Source organism: Schistocerca piceifrons, chromosome 1 (genome assembly GCF_021461385.2).
Source record: "Schistocerca piceifrons isolate TAMUIC-IGC-003096 chromosome 1, iqSchPice1.1, whole genome shotgun sequence".
In the NCBI taxonomy this organism is placed as follows: Eukaryota; Metazoa; Arthropoda; class Insecta; order Orthoptera; family Acrididae; genus Schistocerca; species Schistocerca piceifrons.
This window is the reverse complement of record NC_060138.1, coordinates 598598787-598621693: the sequence shown is the minus strand read 5'-3', so window position 1 is coordinate 598621693 and position 22907 is coordinate 598598787. Positions and strand designations below refer to the sequence as shown.

The following is a 22907-nucleotide window of genomic DNA, read 5'->3' as shown; positions in this document are numbered from 1 at the left end:
GCCATTCTTAAGCTTCTGATGCTTCAGCACTCATGTATACTTGTATAGTCACTGCAACTAAACTGCAAGTCCGTCTGCTCCAGGCACTGAATATGTCGTTCGTGATGTACGTGTCGTTTCCTCTAGGACCAGATGGAAAGGAGGGAGTGACTTATCTTTTCAGATTCTGTTTTTCTAGTAAAGTGTAGAAGACAATATTCGGAATAACGAGAATTTCGGAAATAATAATATCGAAGGACAAGTACCTGATAACTGGGAAGGGGAATCATGCACAAACAAAGGCAAAAAATTTTTCATATGCATATTCCATGAAATAATGATACATTGAATTACAGAAAAGCCTTTGATTGCTTTTGATATTTAATAAAGATAATGAAAAAAATGATAAGAAACTAATACTGAATGCTGTACAAAGAGTTTTGTTGTTGACATTTGTCACTGATCTGCTGCTGACAACATAGAAATACTACTACTGCCTAACATTAATCACAGCTCTTCTCTTAAGCGGTGATATATCCACAAACATTTCTCATGTCAAAGCTGTTCTCATTTTGCTTAACCACTTTTGCAGCACTAACACTACTTGTATTGCTATGATTTTTGTAAGAGGTGCGTCTTTAACACTTTAAGTTTGGAGTCACACAGGGTTCCATAAGATGCGGCGAACTGAATACAAAAGACATCAGGATACCGCCACACTTAAAAGAAACACAGGTTTCATCACTATTCAAAACAAACAATCCGTTAATAATTGTAATCCAAAAAATTACTGCATTTCATGAGCTTTATTTCCCCGCAGAAACGACTTGCAAAAAACTGTGTAGTGCAGTTCACCACGTTAAATATCCCAACATGAGTTGCCGTCCACTTCCAACTATTCACACTATCATAATCCCGAAATGTACTAACACAACAGCAACGTATCGCTACTGCAACCTGCAACGCCTCCAGCCTTTTGACGACGGACGTCGCTGCACATGTCTGGCTTCACTTGCAACTGAAGCACGTGACATCGAGGGAGGGCTGGGCTGCACTCAGGCAGCTTTCAGCTCGTGCCCAGTGATGATATGGCCATCACCAGCGGAGTGACGTGACTCTTTGATCTCTCCTGAAACATCAGAGTAAGACCAGCTGTTTCTCATAGAGTATTACTGACCCAAAAACGATTAAAGTAATTACCGTATAGAAAGAAAACTTATTTATATGTAGTGTCTATTCTATCGGGCATGTCCGAAAGAGCAGACACCACACATGTACAAACAGTTAAGAGAGGTTCAAACGGCTCTGAGCACTATGGGACTTAACTTCTGAGGTCATCAGTCCCCTAGAACTTAGAACTACTTAAACGTAACTAACCTAAGGACATCACACACATCCATGCCCGGGGCAGGGTTCGAACCTGCGACCGTAGCATCGCTCGATTCCAGACTGTAGCGCCTAGAACCGCTCGGCCACTGCGGCCGGCAGTTAAAGAGAGGTGGACCAATGATCTCTTATTGCGGACGCACACCAGGCTCGAACTCTTATGGGAATCGGCGGGATGCCGCGAATAATGAGGATAATGGGCAAGGAGCAGGACATTAATAGTGTGTGGATAAGTTGAAAAAATGTTTAAATGTGTGTGAATTCCTAAGGGACCAAACTGCTGAAGTCATCGGTCCCTGGACTTACACACTACTTAAACCAACTTATGCTAAGAACACCAGACACACCCATGCCCGAGGGAGAACTCGAACCTCCGGCGGGAGACGCCGCGCGATCCGTGACATGGCGATTCTAACCGCGCGGCCACTCCGCGCTGCTGTATAAGTTGAGAATTTGGGTTTCATGGGAGGCGTGCCAGGGTAGTTCGTGCAGTGACGATGACCATTGTGTCCGGACAGCGCAGTGGTCAGCGATTCTGCCTAGAGTGGGGTTCGAATCCCAGTTCGGCACAAATTTTCGACTTTCCACATTAATCTAAATCAATGCCCACTCGAAGCCAGTGTCTCTAGTACCTTTGTGAGAAAATCCATAGTTTTTAGAAAATATGCAACTACTGTTCTTTCTGATAATAACATACATTGATTATAAAATGTTAGACGATTGTATGAGACTAGATATTCAACGATACTCAATCCGAATGGCATGTGTAATATGAAAAACTTCCAGTACCACTTCAGCAAACTCGGTCAGACATGATGTTGTCGATGGGTTTATAGAAAATCAGCCCAAGTTCCTTTTCCCCAAGCCTGTGTAGTACGGTTAACCGCTTTCCCTTCTTATCTACGTATACTTCGTCCTCCTCGATAGCTGAGTGGTCAGCGTGACGGATTGCCGTCCTATGGACCCGCTCAGGGACTGGGTGTTGTGTTGTCTTCATCTTCATTTCATCCCCATCCAGCGCGCAGGTCGCCCATTGTGGCGTCGAATGTAATACGACCTGCACCTGCCCAACAAGGGGCCTCCCGGCCAATGACGCCAAACGCTCATTTCCATGCAGCAGTTTCAGTTTGTACAAGATTCACCTGTTGCGTGGGTGTCAACAACAACTGTTGAATTGTTGTCTCCGTCTCGGCACTGATTTCTGTGGGCTTCTGAAGAAACTTTCACCACTTTATCTTCACTTATTTCCTTATTTTCGCTATTGATAGCTGCACCCCCTTTACAGAAATTGCTGACACAACACCCTTTGATTTGACGTTAAAGGAAGAGCACAACCAAACTGATGTTAAAATATGCATCCAACCGCAACTACATGGTTTCTTTGCTCATATTCCAGCTCTTAGCTAAGGTTAATCGGTAACTTCGCAATGTTCTTTAACAACTACGACGTACTGCTTTCTCGCCTGATGGCTCATGCAATAAAATTATTAAATGGAATATTCGAACTTTTTATTCGGCGGTAATAACATAAATTTCAGGTTATGGGAAGATCAAAATGATTCAAATGGCTCTGAGCACTATGGGACTTAACTTCTGAGGTCATCAGTCCCCTAGAACTTAGAACTACTTAAACATAACTAACCTATGGACATCACACACAGCCATGCCCGAGGCAGGATTCGAACCTGCGACCGTAGCGGTCGCGCGGTTCCAAACTGTAGCACCTAGAACCGTTCGGCCACTCCGGCCGGCTTATGGGAAGATCATGTAATAGCAATTAGTGTTGGTGGAGATACGCCTCTGCGAAACTTCGCTAATTTATAACCGAAGTGCCTAGTTTTTGTTATTGCGATATTGTTATACAAAATGACTGTTGGCAGCTGCCCGCTGCAAAACCGCTACAGTATCCAGAGCCTTCGTAGCAGAATTTGGTATGTCAGACCAAAGACTGATTCACAAGACCTTGGCGTTCTATTTACAACTTTTGTAATCTCCATAAGGCACCTTATGTGCAGTTCCGCTTAGCAAAATCCACATGTGAATCAAAAGTAGAGCTATATTTACAAACTAAAATGTTGGATATTTGCAGAAAAGTTAAGAAATTTGTTATATGCAACTTGTGAATACTGAGGCTGTAAAGCTACAATTCAATCGCATAATTCGTTTCGTCATGTACCAAATATTTGGAATTTTACTGCTGTACAGTATACCAGAAGACGGTGGTGGTCTAATGCCTAAAACCAAATTCCCCTGTTCGAATGACATCAGAAACATCTTTTGGCGCCAAGAAAATAAATGCTGTCCAGTGTTATCTCACAAGAACGTATAATTTAAGTAATGTGTTTTAATGGAACTTATGATACAGAAGACGACCTTGATTTGAATTGAAAAAAGAAACTCAGAATGGTTTAGAGAATACGGATTGCTATGTAAAATATTCCGGAAAGGGGTAATACCTAACCTTACATTTTAATTTCAATATATTATTATATCTTCAGAGTGCTCATCAATGCAACGATTTTTAAATACAACTGTAAATCTTCCTTTCAAGATGTGAACCTGCTTAATTTCCCGAGCTGCATGCAGTTTCTACTACATTGATTTGATTTCAATTTTGAGGAAGGAAAGAAAGTCACACAGAGATATGAGTGATAAAGACGGTTAGTGGGAGACAACCGGCATGATTTTTTTAGTTTTTAGCCACAACGTCATGGACGCAATGAGCAACAGAACAAGTGCCAGCGGTCTATTCGTGACTCCTTTTCCTTTGAACGTTTTTCTTTCATCTCCACCCGTCCACCTCAACCGCATTAGGACGCAGTGGGCTGGCGTCCTTCTTAAGATGGCTGCCTTGCGTTAGCTGCGAAATTCTTCTTGTAAATAAATTCACCGCACATCGTGAAGCGTCGTTATCGAAGTTTGTCTTGTTAGAGGAGGAAAACGAAATGTTACAGTGTAGCTGTTGTCATCTCCACTTCGTTTATGACCACAGAAAAGAGGTATCACAACTTCCCGCCAGAAGTGAAGAGAAAAATTGCTACATCTTAGGGTCGAAAAGATGTACGGGATGCAACACAGCGCAACATGCAGTCAGAGCTACGAATTACACAGTCCAGTTTTCAGTGTTGTGCAGTGTGTCAGACTGGGGAGACAAGGGCGTACTTGGTTCAGTTCCAGGCTGTTTAGGGTCGTTTCTACTGATCTTGTTAAGGGCTCAAGGAAATTTCCCACATTCATCTCGTCGAATGCTTGCCCCGGGCTATATTTCATCCAAAAAAGCAAAAAGTAAAGCTTTGAAAACATCTTATTCAAACTTTTGTATGCTACTCAAAATTCAAAAGATAATACATGGAAAAAATGTGATAAATCATCAAATTTTAAGTTCTGCGGGTAAAAAACTTTGTAGATCAGTTTAAACTTGAATAAGCGTTTTTAAAAGTTTGTTTACGTTTTCTCCATTCTGAGGAGTATTACAGGATGGCCTCTCTAGTTGGTTGATATCCAACAGGAATTCCTTAATAGATATGATTTCGTTTTTGAATTACAGATTCTTATCGTTCAGTACAAACCCAACAGTACTGGTATACGAATAACCTTATATGAGTGTTTTCTATCTTTGTTTGCTACCTCTTTGGACAAGCAAGTTTTTAACATATGAGAATGTAATTACAAATGGTTAAATAAAAAAGCTCGTATCTATGTTCATAATAATAATATTGTTGCACAGCAATGCTGTTCCCAACTGAATTAATAAATTTTCAAGGCTACTGCTCGACACGGACGGTAGAAGAACAAAGTGTGACTCTGTCTGCTTGTCACAATGATGACCTAGAGCGCGCGAAGAGTGCCAGTAGGCGAAAAGCAGGGCAACGTTCGTAACTCATTGCCACACAGCGAGCAGAGGTATAGCAAGTAATAGCGGTGCAGTATTGCGGCATCCAAAATGTCGTTCCGTAAGCTCTGCAGTACAATACAGAGTAATAACATTAACATCCGAGCTACGATTGCGCAAGGCATTCTAGTACTGACTCTAAATGCAGAGGCAGGGAAAACTGTCCGTAGCTGAGACACCGCGGTGCAGACAGGACCGCTGACACTTCTGGTTAACCTGCTGCAATGAAGTGATGTGTGGCTTTAAAACCCCATGTTTCAGACCTCTCATCCCCAGTGTCTGGTCATTCCGTCTTCATTGCCAATACCGACGGAGCGGCAGTCTCGTTAGTTGCAGGTTAACTCTGCTGCCGAAACGTGATGTTCTGCTTGCTGCCTGTCTGAAGACTTCAGCTACGAGACTTCGACCTGCTGCCCGTGGTTGGTCTTCAGCGCTCCACGTTGCTGCTACCGGTTGTTCACAGCCGTGACTGATAGAAGAGGCGGACCAACTGGGCCTTCCTCTGTCGAAGAGTCAAACCAACTGACTGCAGGCATCTTCTACTTGCTTGGTGGGCGTCTGAGTGCCGTCTTGCAGACTGAACATGTACCGCCTTCCTGGCTGTTTCCTGTGGAGTCTGAGGGAGCCCTGGGCTTCCGTCTTCACGGCAACTACCATCCGGAAGATGATATGCGCACAAGCCTAAGCCCGCGTCTCTTTCTGAGGGTGCTGAGCCACACCATATCCACAGTGATGTGTCCAGGGGGGCGCTCCGCTGGCCACCGCTACAATTCCCCGCACAGCGCCGCTGTCAGGCAGTGTGCCTGTCTACTGCAAACTGCCAGAGTGCTGTGCCTAGCAGTCCCCGTAGTGTTTGTATTGGTATCAAGCACACATCTAACACAAAAACACGTACAGTATTCCACGACGTGCCCCAGTGGTGTGCACTGGATGTACACCACAGTGGTTAGACATTTACTATGGGGCCGTAGTGTGGCGGAAGAAGGAAGAACAGCGGGTTGCTGCTAAGGAGCTTGCTAAGGTGCAGAGGTTGGCCTGCTTAGCCATAACGGGCGGAATTAGCAGCACACCAATCGCTGGAATGGAAGCCATGCTGGATATGCCTCCACTTCACCTTTGTGCCAAGATGGAGGGAGCAGCTGAGGCACACAGACTTAAAACTGCCAAAAACTGGGTCTCATTCGGATATCCAGAATCACACACTAACATAGTGAGTGAGGTAAATATAGGAATGGCTGGGGAAATGCCTGCTGACTATATAATAACTCCCAACTGCTTCGACAAGCCTTACAACACAGTAATTGGAGGTAGGGAGCAGTGAGGAAAACAGATCGACACTGTATGGGGGACATCTTTTGGTTCACTGATGGGTCGAAGAAAACAGACCAAGGCATTGGGCGGGGGTGTACGGGGTTCAGCCAAGACTGGAGAGTATCATCTCTCTAGGGAAACTGGCCTCTGTATTCCAAGCTGAAATTACTGCAATCAGGGCATGTGTGGAGGAGAATATGCGTAGGTGCTACAATGACCGCAGCATCCACATCTATTCAGACAGCCAGGCAGCCCTGAAATCATTGGCAGCTCCTGCAACAAGATCTAAGATTGTTGCAGGTTGCCACAGGGCTCTGGTGGAGCTTGGGGGAAGCAAAGGGTGAACCTAGTGTGGGTCCCTGGCCACTCAGGGATCTGTGGCAATGAACAAGCCGATAGAGTGGCTAGGATGGGGGCAACAACTCCATTTATTGGACCGGAACCTGTCCTTACAATCACCAAGGCTATGATCAAATTAGAACTACGGAACTGGGTTAGGAAACAGCACGTAGGATATTGGACCAAGATCCATAAACAAAAACATGGCAAGCTAATGATGCCCAAGCCCTGTTTTAAAAGAAACTCTGTCATCCTGGTTTTGAACACGAAAGCGCTCAGACTGATGACTGAACTGATGATTGGCCATGGGAACTTCAAAAAACACCTACACACAATGGATATAACGGAAGAGGACCCTAAATGGAGGATCTGTGATGAGGGTGAAGTGACTGCATCACACCCAATCTTCGAATGCATGGCATTGGAGAGTAAAAGATACCGAACCTTCGGGACAACTAGACCTGAAGAAATTGTATCTAACAAAAAACTGGTAGAAGGACTCCTTGCACTATTTAAGGGCACTGGTTGGCTTTACTAGATATACAGGGAGCGATACGGCAGAAAAAACCTAGTTTTGGTGCGGGTAGTGGCGGGTCAGACCTAAGTTGATTTAGCTTCCCTGTTAAAATCAATCAATCAATTCCACCACGTACCACTGTGTAGCGTATCTGTCGGATTCATCTGGTGTACCCTTTGTGTTCATATGGTGCACCGCTTGTTGTAAAACAACAGTACATTGCTGTAGTTTGTTTCCATGTCCGTAACTAGACGTACAGCTCCAAATTCAACACATGAGGTGGCAGATAAGGTTTTCTACTACGGGTAAGTAGATGAAAGCAAAGAACTTGTGTTCATTGTGTGCGACGCAATCCGGCAACGACCTGGCGGTGTTCCAATGAATGTGTGTTTCCGAAAGGGTCGAGGCTGCATTCCAATGTATGGCAGTCACATCGAGCACATCCGAAAAGTGGCGCAGAGACATGGTGATCATTGATGATAGTGGTAGTGGACGATTACTTCGAAAATATGAAGTATGCGACCATTGTTTATAGGAACATTTTTCCTTCCTTTGTTACTTACTACATCCCCTAAAATATTGGAATCGTTTTGCCGACGCCCTGTGTACAAATGAAATGCGTTTTACCTTATAAATAAAATGTTGAGTGTATAGCTATTAGACGTTTGAGTTAATACTTTTCTATAGTTTCAGGCGAATTTAATTGTTAGATAACGACACATTATCAAACTCACCAATTCAGTTATCAGAAATGGGAATTTCAGAATGTTGTTCGCTCTTGGATGGTTTCCTACGGACGCCCACGATAGTCGACCGTGCGGTTAAGAAGAAATTTTCCGTTCGTTCAGTGAGTGAAGTAATTTTCTACAGCGAACCAGAGAAGTAAAGAGCATCGGCCGTACCTTCTGGGAGCGTCCTGTTGGTCTCCTGGTCGCAGGCAGAGGAGGTGGGGGTGTCCACGGGCCGCGTGGCGCCTAGCGCGCGGTAGTCGGTCATGTAGCAGCGCCGCTCGGGGCTGTAGCGCACCACCTGCTCGAAGCAGCGCCCCCACAGTACCTCACTCAGCAGGTAAGACGTGCGCGCCTGCACGCGCTGGTCTGTTGACTCGATGGTTCCTTCCAGGATAGCAATCACCTGCAACATACACGCTCCATTATCAAATATACCCATAAAGAACGTAAAGTCTGTCGCGCAACCCCGCGACCGGGCTGTTGGCCTCATTCCATTTAGGGTGCAGCCTGTCTTCTTTACGGCACTAAGAGGGAGAGGGTGGCGGCCCCATCACACCGGCCACCCTTACCCCATCGAAAGATCACCACTAATCATTCGATATCAGGCTGAGTGACTCTGACACCACCCTGGAGGAAAAATCTCCGCCCCTATCCAGGATTAAACACAGAACCTTCAGAGCCAAACCAATGGTCTACCCACTACATCACCAAATGTCCCTATCCGAAGGAAAATCAGTGAGTATTAAAGCAGTTCAATTCATGTATCACTGCAAAACATGACTGATGGAGAAAAGAGATGGGGACCTTTAAGGGCAACGAAATAAAGTGTACTGCAGATTTGTCAGTTACTAGTTATCCTTGCGTTTCAGCAAATGACCAACTGTTAGCAGCTGATTACTGCATCACAGAAAAGAAAGCTGTCAGTGCAAAGATGACCGCCCCATTGTCGACTGGCACTGCGTTTGAGTAGCGATATGTGACACTTTTTTTTGAGTAGTGAATCTGTTAAACCTGTGGAAATGTATCTCAGGATGAAAGCATAGTATGGTGATTCGTTTATGTTCCTGTGACAAGTGCACGAGTGCTGCAGAAAGTTTAAAAGAGCCGTACCTTCTAAAGAGGATGCCCCGCACTCGAGCCCAGCACATCCCGGAGAGGCGATCGTAAAAATTATCGCAGTCGAGAGATTGTGAAGGAAAACAGGCTTATTTCTGTAAAAAAAAGTAACCACTTGAATTCAAAGAAATAGTATCAGCAGCAATTGAGAGATTCATACTAAATAAATTAACAAACGATGGAGCTGATCCTCTTCGGTGCACAAAACGGGTCAGAACACTGTTGCAGAAACAACGAAACAAATATGGCAAATTTAAACAGACGCAAAACCCCCAAAGAGATTCTGGTCGTATGTGAATTATGCTAGCGGCAAGACACAGTCAATGCCTTCTCTGAGCGATAGCAATGGAGATACTATCAAAGACAGTGCTGCCAAAGCAGAGTTGCTAAGCACAGCCTTCCGATATGTCTTTACAAAAGAAGACGACGTAAATATTCCTGAACTCGAATCAAGAACAGCTGCCAACATGAGTAACGTAGAAGTAAATATCTTCGGAGTAGTGAAGCAACTTAAATCCCTTAATAAAAGCAAGTCTTCTGGTCCAGACTGTATACCAATTAGGTTACTTTCAGACTATGCTGATGCAATAGCTCCATACTTAGCAATCATATACAACCGTTCGCTCGACGATAGATCCGTACCCAAAGACTGGAAAGTTGCACAGGTCACATCAATATTCAAGAAAGGTAGTAGGAGTCACTAAATTACAGGCCCATATCATTAACGTCGATATGCAGCAGAATTTTGGAACAGATATTGTGTTCGAACATTATTAATTACCTCGAAGAAAAGGGTCTATTGACACACAATCAACATGGATTTAGAAAACATCGTTCTTGTGAAATACAACTTGCTCTTTACTCGCGTGAAATGTTGAGTGCTATTGACAAGGGATTTCAGATTGACTGCGTATTTATGGATTTCTGAAAGGCTTTTGACACTGCACGGCACAAGCGGCTTGTAGTGAAATTGCGTGCTTGTGGAATATCGTCTCAGCTACGTCACAGGATTCGTGATTTCCTGTCAGAGAGGTCACAGTTCGTAGTAACTGACAGAAACTCATCGAGTAAAACAAAAGTGATTCCTGGCGTTCCCCAAGGTAGTGTTATAGACCCTTTGCTGTTCCTTATCTATGTAAATGATTTGGGAGACAATCTGAGTAGCCGTCTTAGGTTGTTTGCAGATGACACTGTCGTTTATCGACTAATAAAATCATCAGAAGATCAAAATAAATTGCAAAACGATTTAGAAAAGATATCTGTATGGTGCAAAAGTTGGCGATTGACCCTAAATAACGAAAAGTGTGAGGTCATCCACATGAGTGGTAAAAGGAATCCGTTCAACTTCCGTTACACGATAAATCACTCAAATCTAGAGGCCGTAAATTCAACAAAATACCTAGGAATTACTGTTATGAACAACTTAAATTGGAAGGAACACACAGAAAATGTTGTGGGGAAGGCTAACCAAAGACTGCGTTTTATTGGCAGGACACTTAGAAAAAGTAACAGATCTACTAAGGAGACTGCCTACACTATGCTTGTCTGTCCTCTTCTAAAATACTTCTGCGCAATGTGGGATCCTTACCAGATAGGAAAGTAACAGATCTACTAAGGAGACTGCCTACACTATGCTTGTCTGTCCTCTTCTAAAATACTGCTGCGCAATGTGGGATCCTTACCAGATAGGACTGACGGAGTACATCGAAAAAGTTCAAAGAAGGTTAGCACGTTTTGTATTATCGCGAAACAGAGGAGAGAGTGACTCTGAAATGATACAGGATTTGGGGTGGGCATTATTAAAACAAAGGCGTTTTTCGTTGCGACGGAATCTTCTCACGAAATTCCAATCACCAACTTTCTCCTTCGAATGCGAAAATATTTTGTTGACACCAACCTACATAGGGAGAAACGATCACCAAAATAAAATAAGGGAAATCAGAGCTCGTACGGAAAGATATAGGCGTTCGTTCTTTCCGCTCGCTATACGAGATGGGAATAATAGAAATTTGTGAAGGTGGTTCGATGAACCCCCAGCCAGGCACTTAAACGTGATTTGCAGAGTATCCATGTAAACGTAGATGTAAATGTAGCCGCCGTTTAAGATATTAGTGTTGGTTCAGCACACATTCGTAATGTGCTGCGATTCAATGAAAGTTTGCAAGACCGATAAGAAGCCAGTTGTCTGACGAATTCAGACATTATCACTTTGAAGCCTGTGAGGATCTTTTGCTTCGTTTGCAGATCGAAGGTAATGGATTTTTTGACAGAAGTGCTGCGGGAGATGAAACTTAGGTCCACTATCACAAACCTGAAATTAAAAGATCGAGCGAGAAATAAAACCAAACTCTTTCCCACAGAAAACCGCTCCCCACTCAAATGCTTACTCTGTTTTGGAATACAAAAAGGATAATTTTTGAGAATTACGTGAGATTACATAGGATTAACAGTCTCCAGAAATTCATACTCTTATTTGCTACGAAATTCTTGCAATCAGTAACAAACGACGAGGATTTCGAGCTGTAGGTGTTTCGTTGCAACACGACAATGCTCGTTGTCATACTACCCGTTGACTCGTAGCAACGGGACATGAAATCTGAATATCGGACACCAACCTTACTTACCATATCTCGTCCCGGGGGACTTTCGTATACCCGACAGCTGAAAGAAATTCTAAGAGGCAAACATTTCAGAAGCGACGAATAGATGAAGACCTCAATGCAGGAGTAGCTGCATTGACAACCAAATGCATTCTCAAGAGATATATTTCGAAGCGGTGGAATGGATGCATTACACTTTATGAAGACTACATCGAAAAATCATGTAAGTGTAATTTTTCTGTGTTATCTTACTTGCATAATAATAAATAATTAAGGTTTCCATCTGATTCACCCACGTATTAGTGTCAGTGGCGATGAGAAACAGTTGAAATCACTGAAATTTAATGAAGCTCCAGGCCCCGTTGGAGTTCCAATCGTATTCTATACGGAATTTGCCTCTGAGTTAGCTTCTCTTACGAACATAGTACTATAAGGGCAGCAGAAGCAATACACAAAATTACCCTACAATGTCCATGGCAACTACATGTTGTAGAATGTTGGAACATACTCCGGGCTCGAAAGTAATGAGGTACCTTGGACAGATTCATCTCTTCCATGCCGACCAGAATGGGTCCCGAGAACGACGGTTATGTGAAACACAATTCGTACTTTCGTCTCACCCACATCCCACGCTGAAAAACATGGAACATTGCAATCCGGTAAATGTAGGGTTTTTACTTCCAGGAGTTTTCATACTCAGTACCACACCGAAAATGACTGGACCATAGATTTCTTACAAGGGAAACTCACCGTTGCACCTCCCCCCCCCCCCCCCCCCCCACACAGATTTAGTCGTAAGAGCACCTAGTGGTCAGCCCATCAAAAACTGAACACAGATCAAGCAGGAAAACAAGAAGAAGGTATACTGAACTGTAAAAAAAAGGTGCAATATAGAGCATCCTTACAAAGCAGCGGCGTCGTGGTTAGTGGTTACGGTGTTGGAATGCCAACTGGGCGAAACTTAGTGCAATTTTTTTTTGTTTCGCTGTATTCAAATTTTTGTTTGTGTGTGGTGTAACGTCCTTTTGCAATAGCGAGGTGTAAGGATGGAACCTACAATTATAGTTGATTCTCCACAAATCGTCTATTAGCAGCTGAAAGGAAATGGCTTTCATATGGGAACAGCAAACATTTGATTACAAGGCGACAAATCAACCGAATCCTTCGCCAGAAAACACGTCTGGTGTATCATACATGGCACTAGTAACAGTTTGTGAGTAGTAGGGAGTTGGGGTTATGAGTCCGGGTTTTATATGCAAATTAATTAAATTGATCACTGACCACGCCCACCCCCCTACAGACCACGCCCACCACCCTCTTCTTCCCCCCCCCCCCCGGAAGATATCACGTGTTTCTCTTAGGCTGGACATTGCCCCAGCCATCTCCACTCCTCTCCAACCTCCCCCTCGCACAAACTACCCTAATGGCGGGAATTTCGAATTTTGGAGAGAATTTTTTTGGCTCAGGGCTGTGCTGACATCCCACCCCACCCTCTCACCAACGAACTGGCGTGAAATTAAAATTGGCAGTACCCATTCCAGAAGTCGAACCCTGGTCCTCCTGGACGGAAAGCCAAAGTGTGCTCACCTAACACAATTATACCACCAGGAGGCGCTTGGAATTAATGGGAAATTAAAATTGGCAGTGCCTTTTCTGGGACTCTAACACTGATTCTACTGGATGGAAAGCGCAAGTGCACCCCCCACCGTCCCCTCCAACACATGGAAACTGTCCAGATGCAGGAGAGGTAGGTTAGGTTAGTGTAATTCATTTATTTTGGCTGGGGAAGTGAATTAAAGATAGGTCCTAATTATGTAATTAATCATAAAGATTGGGCATATTTACACAACTATATGTGTGGTACTACACAAGGGCTGCCTAAAATCGCATATGGATCTCAAGAATTGATTATACCGTACAATTGGTGTTATTCCGCTGGGAAAAAAATTTCGCAATACCACTTGAAACTAATGACAGACACGCACAAACTCTACCCTTCACCTACAAGCTGGCAGGAAAAAGGCAGGGGTATAAGTTACTATCTTTATTCTTTTTGATGGGAAATATGTTCAACTGATAAGATGCTGGTGTTCGACAGAGAGGAGTTTAAAAATTGTATTACCTGTAAGCATACAGTATCTATCTCTGTTTGATGTCGAAAGCCACCCTACAGCTCAGGTAATCGAAGGAAATACGCGCTATCACAACTGATGGAAAAAATGCATCTCAGTTCTAATTACGCTTCGAAATTGTCGTGAAGAAACAAGCACTCGTAATAAACGGGTCACAATGAAATACATGTACCGGAGAAAATCGTCATCATAAAAGACTGTAGAGGGGACAGTAGTTGAATGTGAGTTGTCCTCAATGTACAGTCACAAAACTGCCAAAAACCGAGGCCTTCTCACCTCCCCTCACGCCTTGCCCCTGCCTCCCTCCATTCACCTACGGGGAGGACGTAGGCTTTTTCAAATGGCCACTCCCGTAAGGTCACTGGCCACACTAGGCGTTCCAATACCCTCCGTGGTCACTCACAACATGCGGCCTGCCTTGAGGCAGCACCACTTAGCACAAAGGGAAATTTACCAGCACAACCCCGCCCCTCTGGAGAAAGCTCGAGACGGCTTTTTCAAAAGTCAGCTGCTTGCAAAACAGGAAGCCCCTCCCGCCTAAAGCGAGTGCAGCCTCACACTGCAGTCGCTTCAGTACAAAGCGTGACACTGGCAACCCTCAGAACAAACCATGATAAATGAGTGCTACCGCAACGGAGGGTTATTTGTCTAAAGGGAAAGCTGTGACCTCTTAGGGATCTCGCCCACAGCAGGCCGCCGTTCTGCGCAGGACTACACTCCTGGAAATTGAAATAAGAACACCGTGAATTCATTGTCCCAGGAAGGGGAAACTTTATTGACACATTCACGGGGTCAGATACATCACATGATCACACTGACAGAACCACAGGCACATAGACACAGGCAACAGAGCATGCACAATGTCGGCACTAGTACAGTGTATATCCACCTTTCGCAGCAATGCAGGCTGCTATTCTCCCATGGAGACGATCGTAGAGATGCTGGATGTAGTCCTGTGGAACGGCTTGCCATGCCATTTCCACCTGGCGCCTCAGTTGGACCAGCGTTCGTGCTGGACGTGCAGACCGCGTGAGACGACGCTTCATCCAGTCCCAAACATGCTCAATGGGGGACAGATCCGGAGATCTTGCTGGCCAGGGTAGTTGACTTACACCTTCTAGAGCACGTTGGGTGGCACGGGATACATGCGGACGTGCATTGTCCTGTTGGAACAGCAAGTTCCCTTGCCGGTCTAGGAATGGTAGAACGATGGGTTCGATGACGGTTTGGATGTACCGTGCACTATTCAGTGTCCCCTCGACGATCACCAGTGGTGTACGGCCAGTGTAGGAGATCGCTCCCCACACCATGATGCCGGGTGTTGGCCCTGTGTGCCTCGGTCGTATGCAGTCCTGATTGTGGTGCTCACCTGCACGGCGCCAAACTCGCAAACGGCCATCATTGGCACCAAGGCAGAAGCGACTCTCATCGCTGAAGACGACACGTCTCCATTCGTCCCTCCATTCACGCCTGTCGCGACACCACTGGAGGCGGGCTGCACGATGTTGGGGCGTGAGCGGAAGACGGCCTAACGGTGTGCGGGACCGTAGCCCAGCTTCATGGAGACGGTTGTGAATGGTCCTCGCCGATACCCCAGGAGCAACAGTGTCCCTAGTTTGCTGGGAAGTGGCGGTGCGGTCCCCTACGGCACTGCGTAGGATCCTACGGTCTTGGCGTGCATCCGTGCGTCGCTGCGGTCCGGTCCCAGGTCGACGGGCACGTGCACCTTCCGCCGACCACTGGCGACAACATCGATGTACTGTGGAGACCTCACGCCCCACGTGTTGAGCAATTCGGCAGTACGTCCACCCGGCCTCCCGCATGCCCACTATACGCCCTCGCTCAGAGTCCGTCAACTGCACATACGGTTCACGTCCACGCTGTCGTGGCATGCTACCAGTGTTAAAGACTGCGATGGAGCTCCGTATGCCACGGCAAACTGGCTGACACTGACGGCGGCGGTGCACAAATGCTGCGCAGCTAGCGCTATTCGACGGCCAACACCGCGGTTCCTGGTGTGTCCGCTGTGCCGTGCGTGTGATCATTGCTTGTACAGCCCTCTCGCAGTGTCCGGAGCAAGTATGGTGGGTCTGACACACCGGTGTCAATGTGTTCTTTTTTCCATTTCCAGGAGTGTATTTAACATCAATGTGACTCCTATAATAAAGCAACTATTAAAAATGGAAAACACAATTGCATTGATGATATATGTCCTCTTTCCGAGAAAATAGGCAAACTCCATTTTATTTTAGTTTTATAAGGAAAACTGGTATAGGTTTTACGTTTGACTGCAGGATATAATTCGCACCTCATTATTTTGTGACCTCCAATGAAGTGCACCGCCACCGATCACAAATGATCAGCAGAGACACGTCCACCCTGCGTAAAACCAGGAAAAAAAGCTTTGACTATTTTTCTGAGAAAATTATCGATCGCTGCAGAAAGTCCTCGTTCTCTCGAAACCATCATAAGAGTAATGAAAAAGCGATAATTTAAACTCCAAAGAAAAAAATCCATATTAAGCAATTTCTTTCAGCTTGTTGAACAAATTACATGACCTGAGAGCGTTTCTCGCATTCAGTATCTGTAAATAGACTGTCATGCACGTGTGTATTACAAACATTTCAGACAATTATTCATGTCATTGGCTCACATGTTGGGGAAAAACACATTCATTTTATGTTCAACAACAAGAAGCTATAATCATGAGAACATAGCTGTTTCTTACACTATGACAGGTCCCGTTTTATCACTGTAATGCTGTATCATACTAGCATTTACAAGACAAATCGTGAGAGTCTGTCTCGCCCTGTGTAGGTGACAGATTGAAATTTCGTTAAAAGATATCGCCACAACGAAACAGAAAAAAGAAACGCCTGTCAAGACTCATTCCGTGGTGCCCTAGCCATCTCGTCCATCCACCAGGTGGCATGTCATTGATATCTATTTGATAGGCTAAGTAATTGAATTGACCATGGGAGTCACTTTGCATGTCGAGTAATTTTTTTTTTTTTCAGTAGTCGGATTACACTCGTCAGGTAGGGCAACTGGGCATCCACGGAAGGAACATGATGTTCTTTTCGAGGAACATATAACACTACTGAGAAACTATATCTGAGGCTGACCACAGAGGCATTCTACAGCCCACAACATACATTTCACGTAAGGACCGAACTATTAAAAACACGATCGCAGCGACTATTCTACCGTCACCCTGCATAAAAATGGTCTTGATTGTAGTTGCTGATAGCGTTATGCTCTCTGGTAGAAATGCTGTCCTCGATATGGAATTAAGTCTATCCATTCAACCATATATTTTCATTTGATCCTGTAGAGACTGGTGAATCATATTTGTGCCACACTCATATCTCAAGACTAGTCCCCTTTTTTTGAACCTATCCGCTAAGAGTCCCATACAGCTAGAACTCCAGTGCTCTTGTTTTTAGACAGTCCTTCTGCATCTTGTAACTGCTCATAAGTCTCTGCCCCGCCATCCCTGCAGCTTCGTCCTATTGATTGTGCCAATTTAAGTCGATCCTTAATGGAAGGTGGAGAGTGCTATATCTAAAATCTTCCGCATCCCATGGAGAAACAGGACGAATTAAAGCGACAGTACCTCGTTTAGATCCGTCGATGGAAATGGGAACATGTTGTTATAGCTCAGCCAACAGTGTACAGTATGTAAGGGCAGCGCCAAACGAAGCTTTCCCCTGCAACACGAGGTAGTAGAAGAGATATTATTAACAGTTACAGTGGTGTTTCTTGTTGGGGAAATTGGAAGACTCCACACCATACAGGGCACGGAAGAAGGCGAGGATTTTGTTACTGCATTGCAATGCATCTCCAAAGTACATACAGGTACCGCAATCTAAAGGAGGTCTGTGTCTCTCAGGATGCATTCATATCTATCACCCAAATTTTCTCTCCCACTACCGAGTTTTGTACCGTCCAACAGGGAAAACCTACAAAGTATAAAAACTCCACTAACATCATCTGTTATAGACCTTGACAAGATGTTACCTTATTCTGGCCGGCCAGGCTGGCCGAGCGGTTCTAGGTGCTACAGTCTGGAACCGCGCGACCACTATGGTCGCAGGTTCGAATCCTGCCTTGGGCATGGATGTGTGTGATGTCGTTAGATTAGTTAGGTTTAAGTAGTTCTAAGTTCTAGGGGACTGATGACGTCAGAAGCTAAGTCCCTTAGTGCTCAGCCATTTGCACCATTTTTGAACCTCATTCTGTCTTGTGATATATCTGAAAAAAAAAATCAGTCTGCTTTGTGGCATTGACCGTATGTGACGATCCTATTAAATATACACGTAGTGCTTCATTGGAGCAGGTGGTTCGTAATCAAAGCCGCTTCCCCAGACCGGTGTAGTGTATCATCACCTGTACTGTAGAAGCACTAATGGACTATCAATCACACAAGAGGGTTCCTGTATTGTTCCTTCACAAGCAGTTTAATACATTGTTTATTTCGGTTGTAACACACCCAATCAATGTACACCGCCATACACTTTGTTTTTTCTACCATGACTTAGATATCCGTGTAAGCTGCTGCTAAACCATTAACACATTTCGAACGTCTGGCTCTCATGGAAAGCTGAACATCGCATAGCATAAACTATATAGCTACTACAACACAGGCTGGTAGAAATAATGCTATGTTTCTCATTGACAAACATGTGGAACACATCGCAACATATGGAAACCGGAAGAGTTTGTGGTATTGTAGAGTGCTTCCGACAGCTATTTGAAACAGTCATGTACATGATTACTATTCTGGTGTTGACCCTCACCGGAAGGTACTGTTCACAACACGTGTGAGGTAGCACAAATAAAAACAGGTACTGTTATCTTATTGGTGAAAAAAATTGAAAATAAAAACATGTGGAGAGGATGGCAGCATATGTATATAGGACGAGTCTGTAGTAATGAGGAACGCCTTCAAACAATTGTATTAAGCAGATGACCGCTACTTTTAATCCCGTGTTCTACAGTAACAAATAGCAAATGTCCAGTGATCCGCTAAGGCTCCTTCCGTGTCAACCGAGTGGTGTCCATCAATCTTTACGCGGTAATCAGTACCATACCCAGTGGATGGTTGGGATGGGAAATTCTCCATTGATATGGGGTGATGTACTGTAATACACACTGCAGTTGATAGCAAGATCAATTTTAGCAATTTTACCCAGAAGTTGGAGAGAGCTATATCTACCGCATTCTGCAACCTGTGTAAAAACAGAGCGAGCTGAGATAATGCTGTAGGACCATGTTTTGACCACTCAGTGGAAATGGGAACATGTTGTCATAGCTCCACCAACAGTGTGCGGCGTATAAGTTCAGTGTCAAATGAAGCCTGCTCCTGGAACACAATGTAGTATAAAAGACAGTACTAACAGTTACGTCGGTGTTTCTTATCGGGAAAATTAGGAAGACACAACATCATACAGGTAATGCAGTCCAAAGCAGATCTGATTCCCTTTGTGTCCATACACGTCTATCTCCCAAACATCCTATCACCTTTATCTTGTACCATCCAGCAGAGAAAGATTACGAACTATAAAAGCTCCGCTAATTTCATCCGATAGATTTTTACCGCATCTCTCTCTTCTGATATACCGAAAACAAATACCATATACGTCCCGGCATCGAGCATATGCGGCGATCCTAACAAATATTCAGATATTGATCTATTGGAGCAAGCGGCCAGTGATCGATGTCCGTTGCACAGACCGGTTTAAAGTTTCATCTCTCGTACTGTACGAGGGCCATCTCCAACAGATTATCAATCGCAGGAGAGGGTCCCCATTTCGTGGTTTGATACGCCGTTTTTTTGTTATAACACGCTTTTACCTAGCCATACATTTTGTTTCTTCTGCCACGACTTCGATGTCTGCGTCAGGTTCTAAACTGACATTAACACGTTTTGGTCCATTTGCTCCCCCAGAAAACTAGACATCGCACAGTGTAAATCATGCTGGTGCTGGGTGACTGAAATAAAAGACAGTCTCAACTAAGGAAACTGGAAGAGTTTAGAGGCATTGTGGAGCGTTTCCAAACTGCTGACCGAAGGTGATTGATGACCTCTACATTTAAGCTCATCATTCACAGTGACGGCATAGCTGATGGCGTTGTGTTCATTTGATTGATTCCTCACATTGCTGCCATGCACGCGATCACTGTTTCAGTGTTACCCATCTCTGGAAAGTTTTGCCCCCTCCAAGACACTTTCTCCATATCAAACAAGCGATGTCAATCAATCATTCTGTGGTAATCAACAGCGTACCAGTGGACGGTTGGGATGGAAAAGACACCGTCGATGTGCTGTAATAATAAGCATCATAGTTGATAGTGCGATCAATTTTAGCAGTTTCATTGTAATTTCAACACCGATCAACGACGCGGTAGCATGCTTACCAATTTCTGTATCATCACTAAACAGCCCCTCCACTACTTTGTGAGTACCACCACGAATGTAAATAGATGACTGTGCAGTTCGTTCATTCATTGTTAATTTTCATAGATATACACAAAAGTATACCAGACAGCGACCTACATATCTCTAGCATTTCGATCATAGTGCATAATTTACAATCTTTCTCTATGTGTATGGGACTCACAGGGCATCCTCGCATTTTCAGGATAGAGACCAAAAGATCTCCTCGCATTGTCTTTGACCAATGCTCCCTGCAGCACTGGCACTGAATTAATCTGCAGCTGACCAGAAGTAGACCACTACATTCCACGTTTCGTGTAGGAACAGTACTGCTGCCTTGCACACATCCAAGCCCACAAGATTTCTCCAGATGCGCGAATATGGAGGTAGTTAGCATCCCTTATCGGTGCATAGTAGATATGAGTCTGTTGTGATGTTATAACAGAGGGTTAGGAATAAGAAACGAGTGGTTATTATGCATGTTGGAGCTCCATACGGACAGAGTTTGCTGCATTTTACGCAAATCAACTGCGCTATCAATTCTAAAGTATTGTTCTAGTGTCTGGGGTCATTACCAAGAAGGTGTTGGTAAGAGAGAAATAAGAACATGCACTCCTGAGGCTACAAGGTTCTGCACTTAAAACATGCTATAAAGTTAGATCGCTGCAGTTCCCGACCTGTTAGTCATACAGAACGCAACGCTGTTACTATCCAAAAAATTAGAATATATTTCCAGCGCATGACCTAGATGCTCCTTGCAGGATTCTCTGCGATAAACTATGGTGATAAACTGTAAAATGAAAAACTACTTCCTTAAAACATCTATTCCTTGTGACACATGTACAATATAGCTTTCCAGAGGTGTATAGCCCCCACTATTCACATCCGATAACGGTTCAGAAATTACACTATGCTTGCATCAGTACTATATCAATTGATCGTTATTAACAAAGAATGCCTCTTACAAAGAAAGAGACAAACGCAAAGCAGCGGTGTTTAACGTGTGAAATTACAGGTCATGTTACTACTAACTCTGTAAACAGGACATTTGTCAAGCAGATGTATACACGGGGATTGTAGTGCCTCACAAATACCTGTCGCTAACTTAGGATCATCATAGTTATAAACTGAAGACTCGAGTTTATGCCCCAGATGTAGCAGGGGTATGGAGAAGGTCGCACAAGTCTTCGTTCTTGTAGAGGAATGCGTCAAAACAGGACGGAAGTCCTCAGATGACCGAGAGGTTTGCTGTTAACCATTGCAAGTAGGCATTGCTCTAATTCACACACAGAACAAGCAGTTGTATGCAAGTCGAACGCAGGTTATGTCACACAACTGATGCATCCCGACAGAACAACAGAAAAAAATGGCCAAATGGCCTGCAACAACATGTCCCTCTCTCTCTAGACAGCATCATTAGTCAACTTGCGTGTGTCACCATTACCTCAATAGACACACAGGAAAACGTTGCCTCAACGAAAAATAAAAATCTCTTTCTCCATTTACCGGTGCTTTCATCAAAACATTTTCCTGTATTCCTCTTGCTGCCATATACTCATTCCCATGTACAAGAATTCCATAACCAGCATGTATGATCAGATAGAAATCCCGAAGAAATTCAGGAAAGAGAGCATCAACATCGATTCTCAATCAACGTTTGGGCAGGCGTGCTTGAATGTCTAAAAAACAGCGCTGGAATTTTTGCTTTATGGGATTCTTAGCAGATAGGTACAAAAAAGATGACTCGTTTCGAGATATGAGAGTGGTACGAATATGGTTCACCAGTGGCTGTAATCATTAAAACGCGTCTCTACAGGACCCAAACAAATATGTGGTTGAATGGATAGACTTGATTCCAAATCGTGGTCTGCATTTCTACCACAAAGCGTAACGCTGTCAGCGACCGTACGTGCCTGTAGACTCAAAACCGCTTTTTTTTCAGGGTGAGGATAACAAAGTCGCAACGATCTTGTTTTTAATAGTGCGGTCCTTACGTGAAATGTATAATGTGGGCTGTAGAATCCCTCTGTGGTCAGCTTCATACGTCGTTTCTCAATGGTGTTATACGTTCCTTGAACAGAACATGGTGTTCCCTCCGAGGATTCCCAGTTGCCCTACCTGTGGAGTGCAATCCGACTCCTGAAAAAGAAAAAGTTACTCGTCATGCAAAGTGACTCTCATGATCAATTTATTACTTAGCCTATCAAATTGATATCAATGACATGACACCTGGTGGGTGGACGAGATGGCTAGGGCACCACGGAATGAGTCTTGACAAGCGTTTCTTTTTTCTGTTTCGTTGTGGCGATATCTTTTAATGGAATTTCAATCTCCCACCTACACAGGGCGAGACAGACTCTCACGATTTGTTTCGTAAATGCTAGTATGATATAGCATCACATTGATAAAACGGGACCTGTCATAGTGTACAAAACAGCTATGTCCTCTTGAATTATAGCTTCTTG

The 22907-nt window shown here is 44.2% G+C and overlaps 1 protein-coding gene across 1 annotated transcript in view; it reads right to left on the bottom strand.

The window, feature by feature from the left end:
* Window positions 1-409: 409 nt before the first annotated feature.
* The window catches only part of LOC124802555 (ATP-sensitive inward rectifier potassium channel 12-like), a 153044-nt gene continuing 130546 nt past the window's right edge, over window positions 410-22907 (bottom strand). The window contains exons 6-7 of the mRNA XM_047263425.1: window positions 8327-8558; window positions 410-1108 (exon numbers count right to left, since the gene is read on the bottom strand). Of these exons, the coding sequence (XP_047119381.1) occupies window positions 1035-1108; window positions 8327-8558 (306 nt within the window). The 3' untranslated portion in view covers window positions 410-1034. The remainder of the gene's footprint in view (window positions 1109-8326; window positions 8559-22907) is intronic.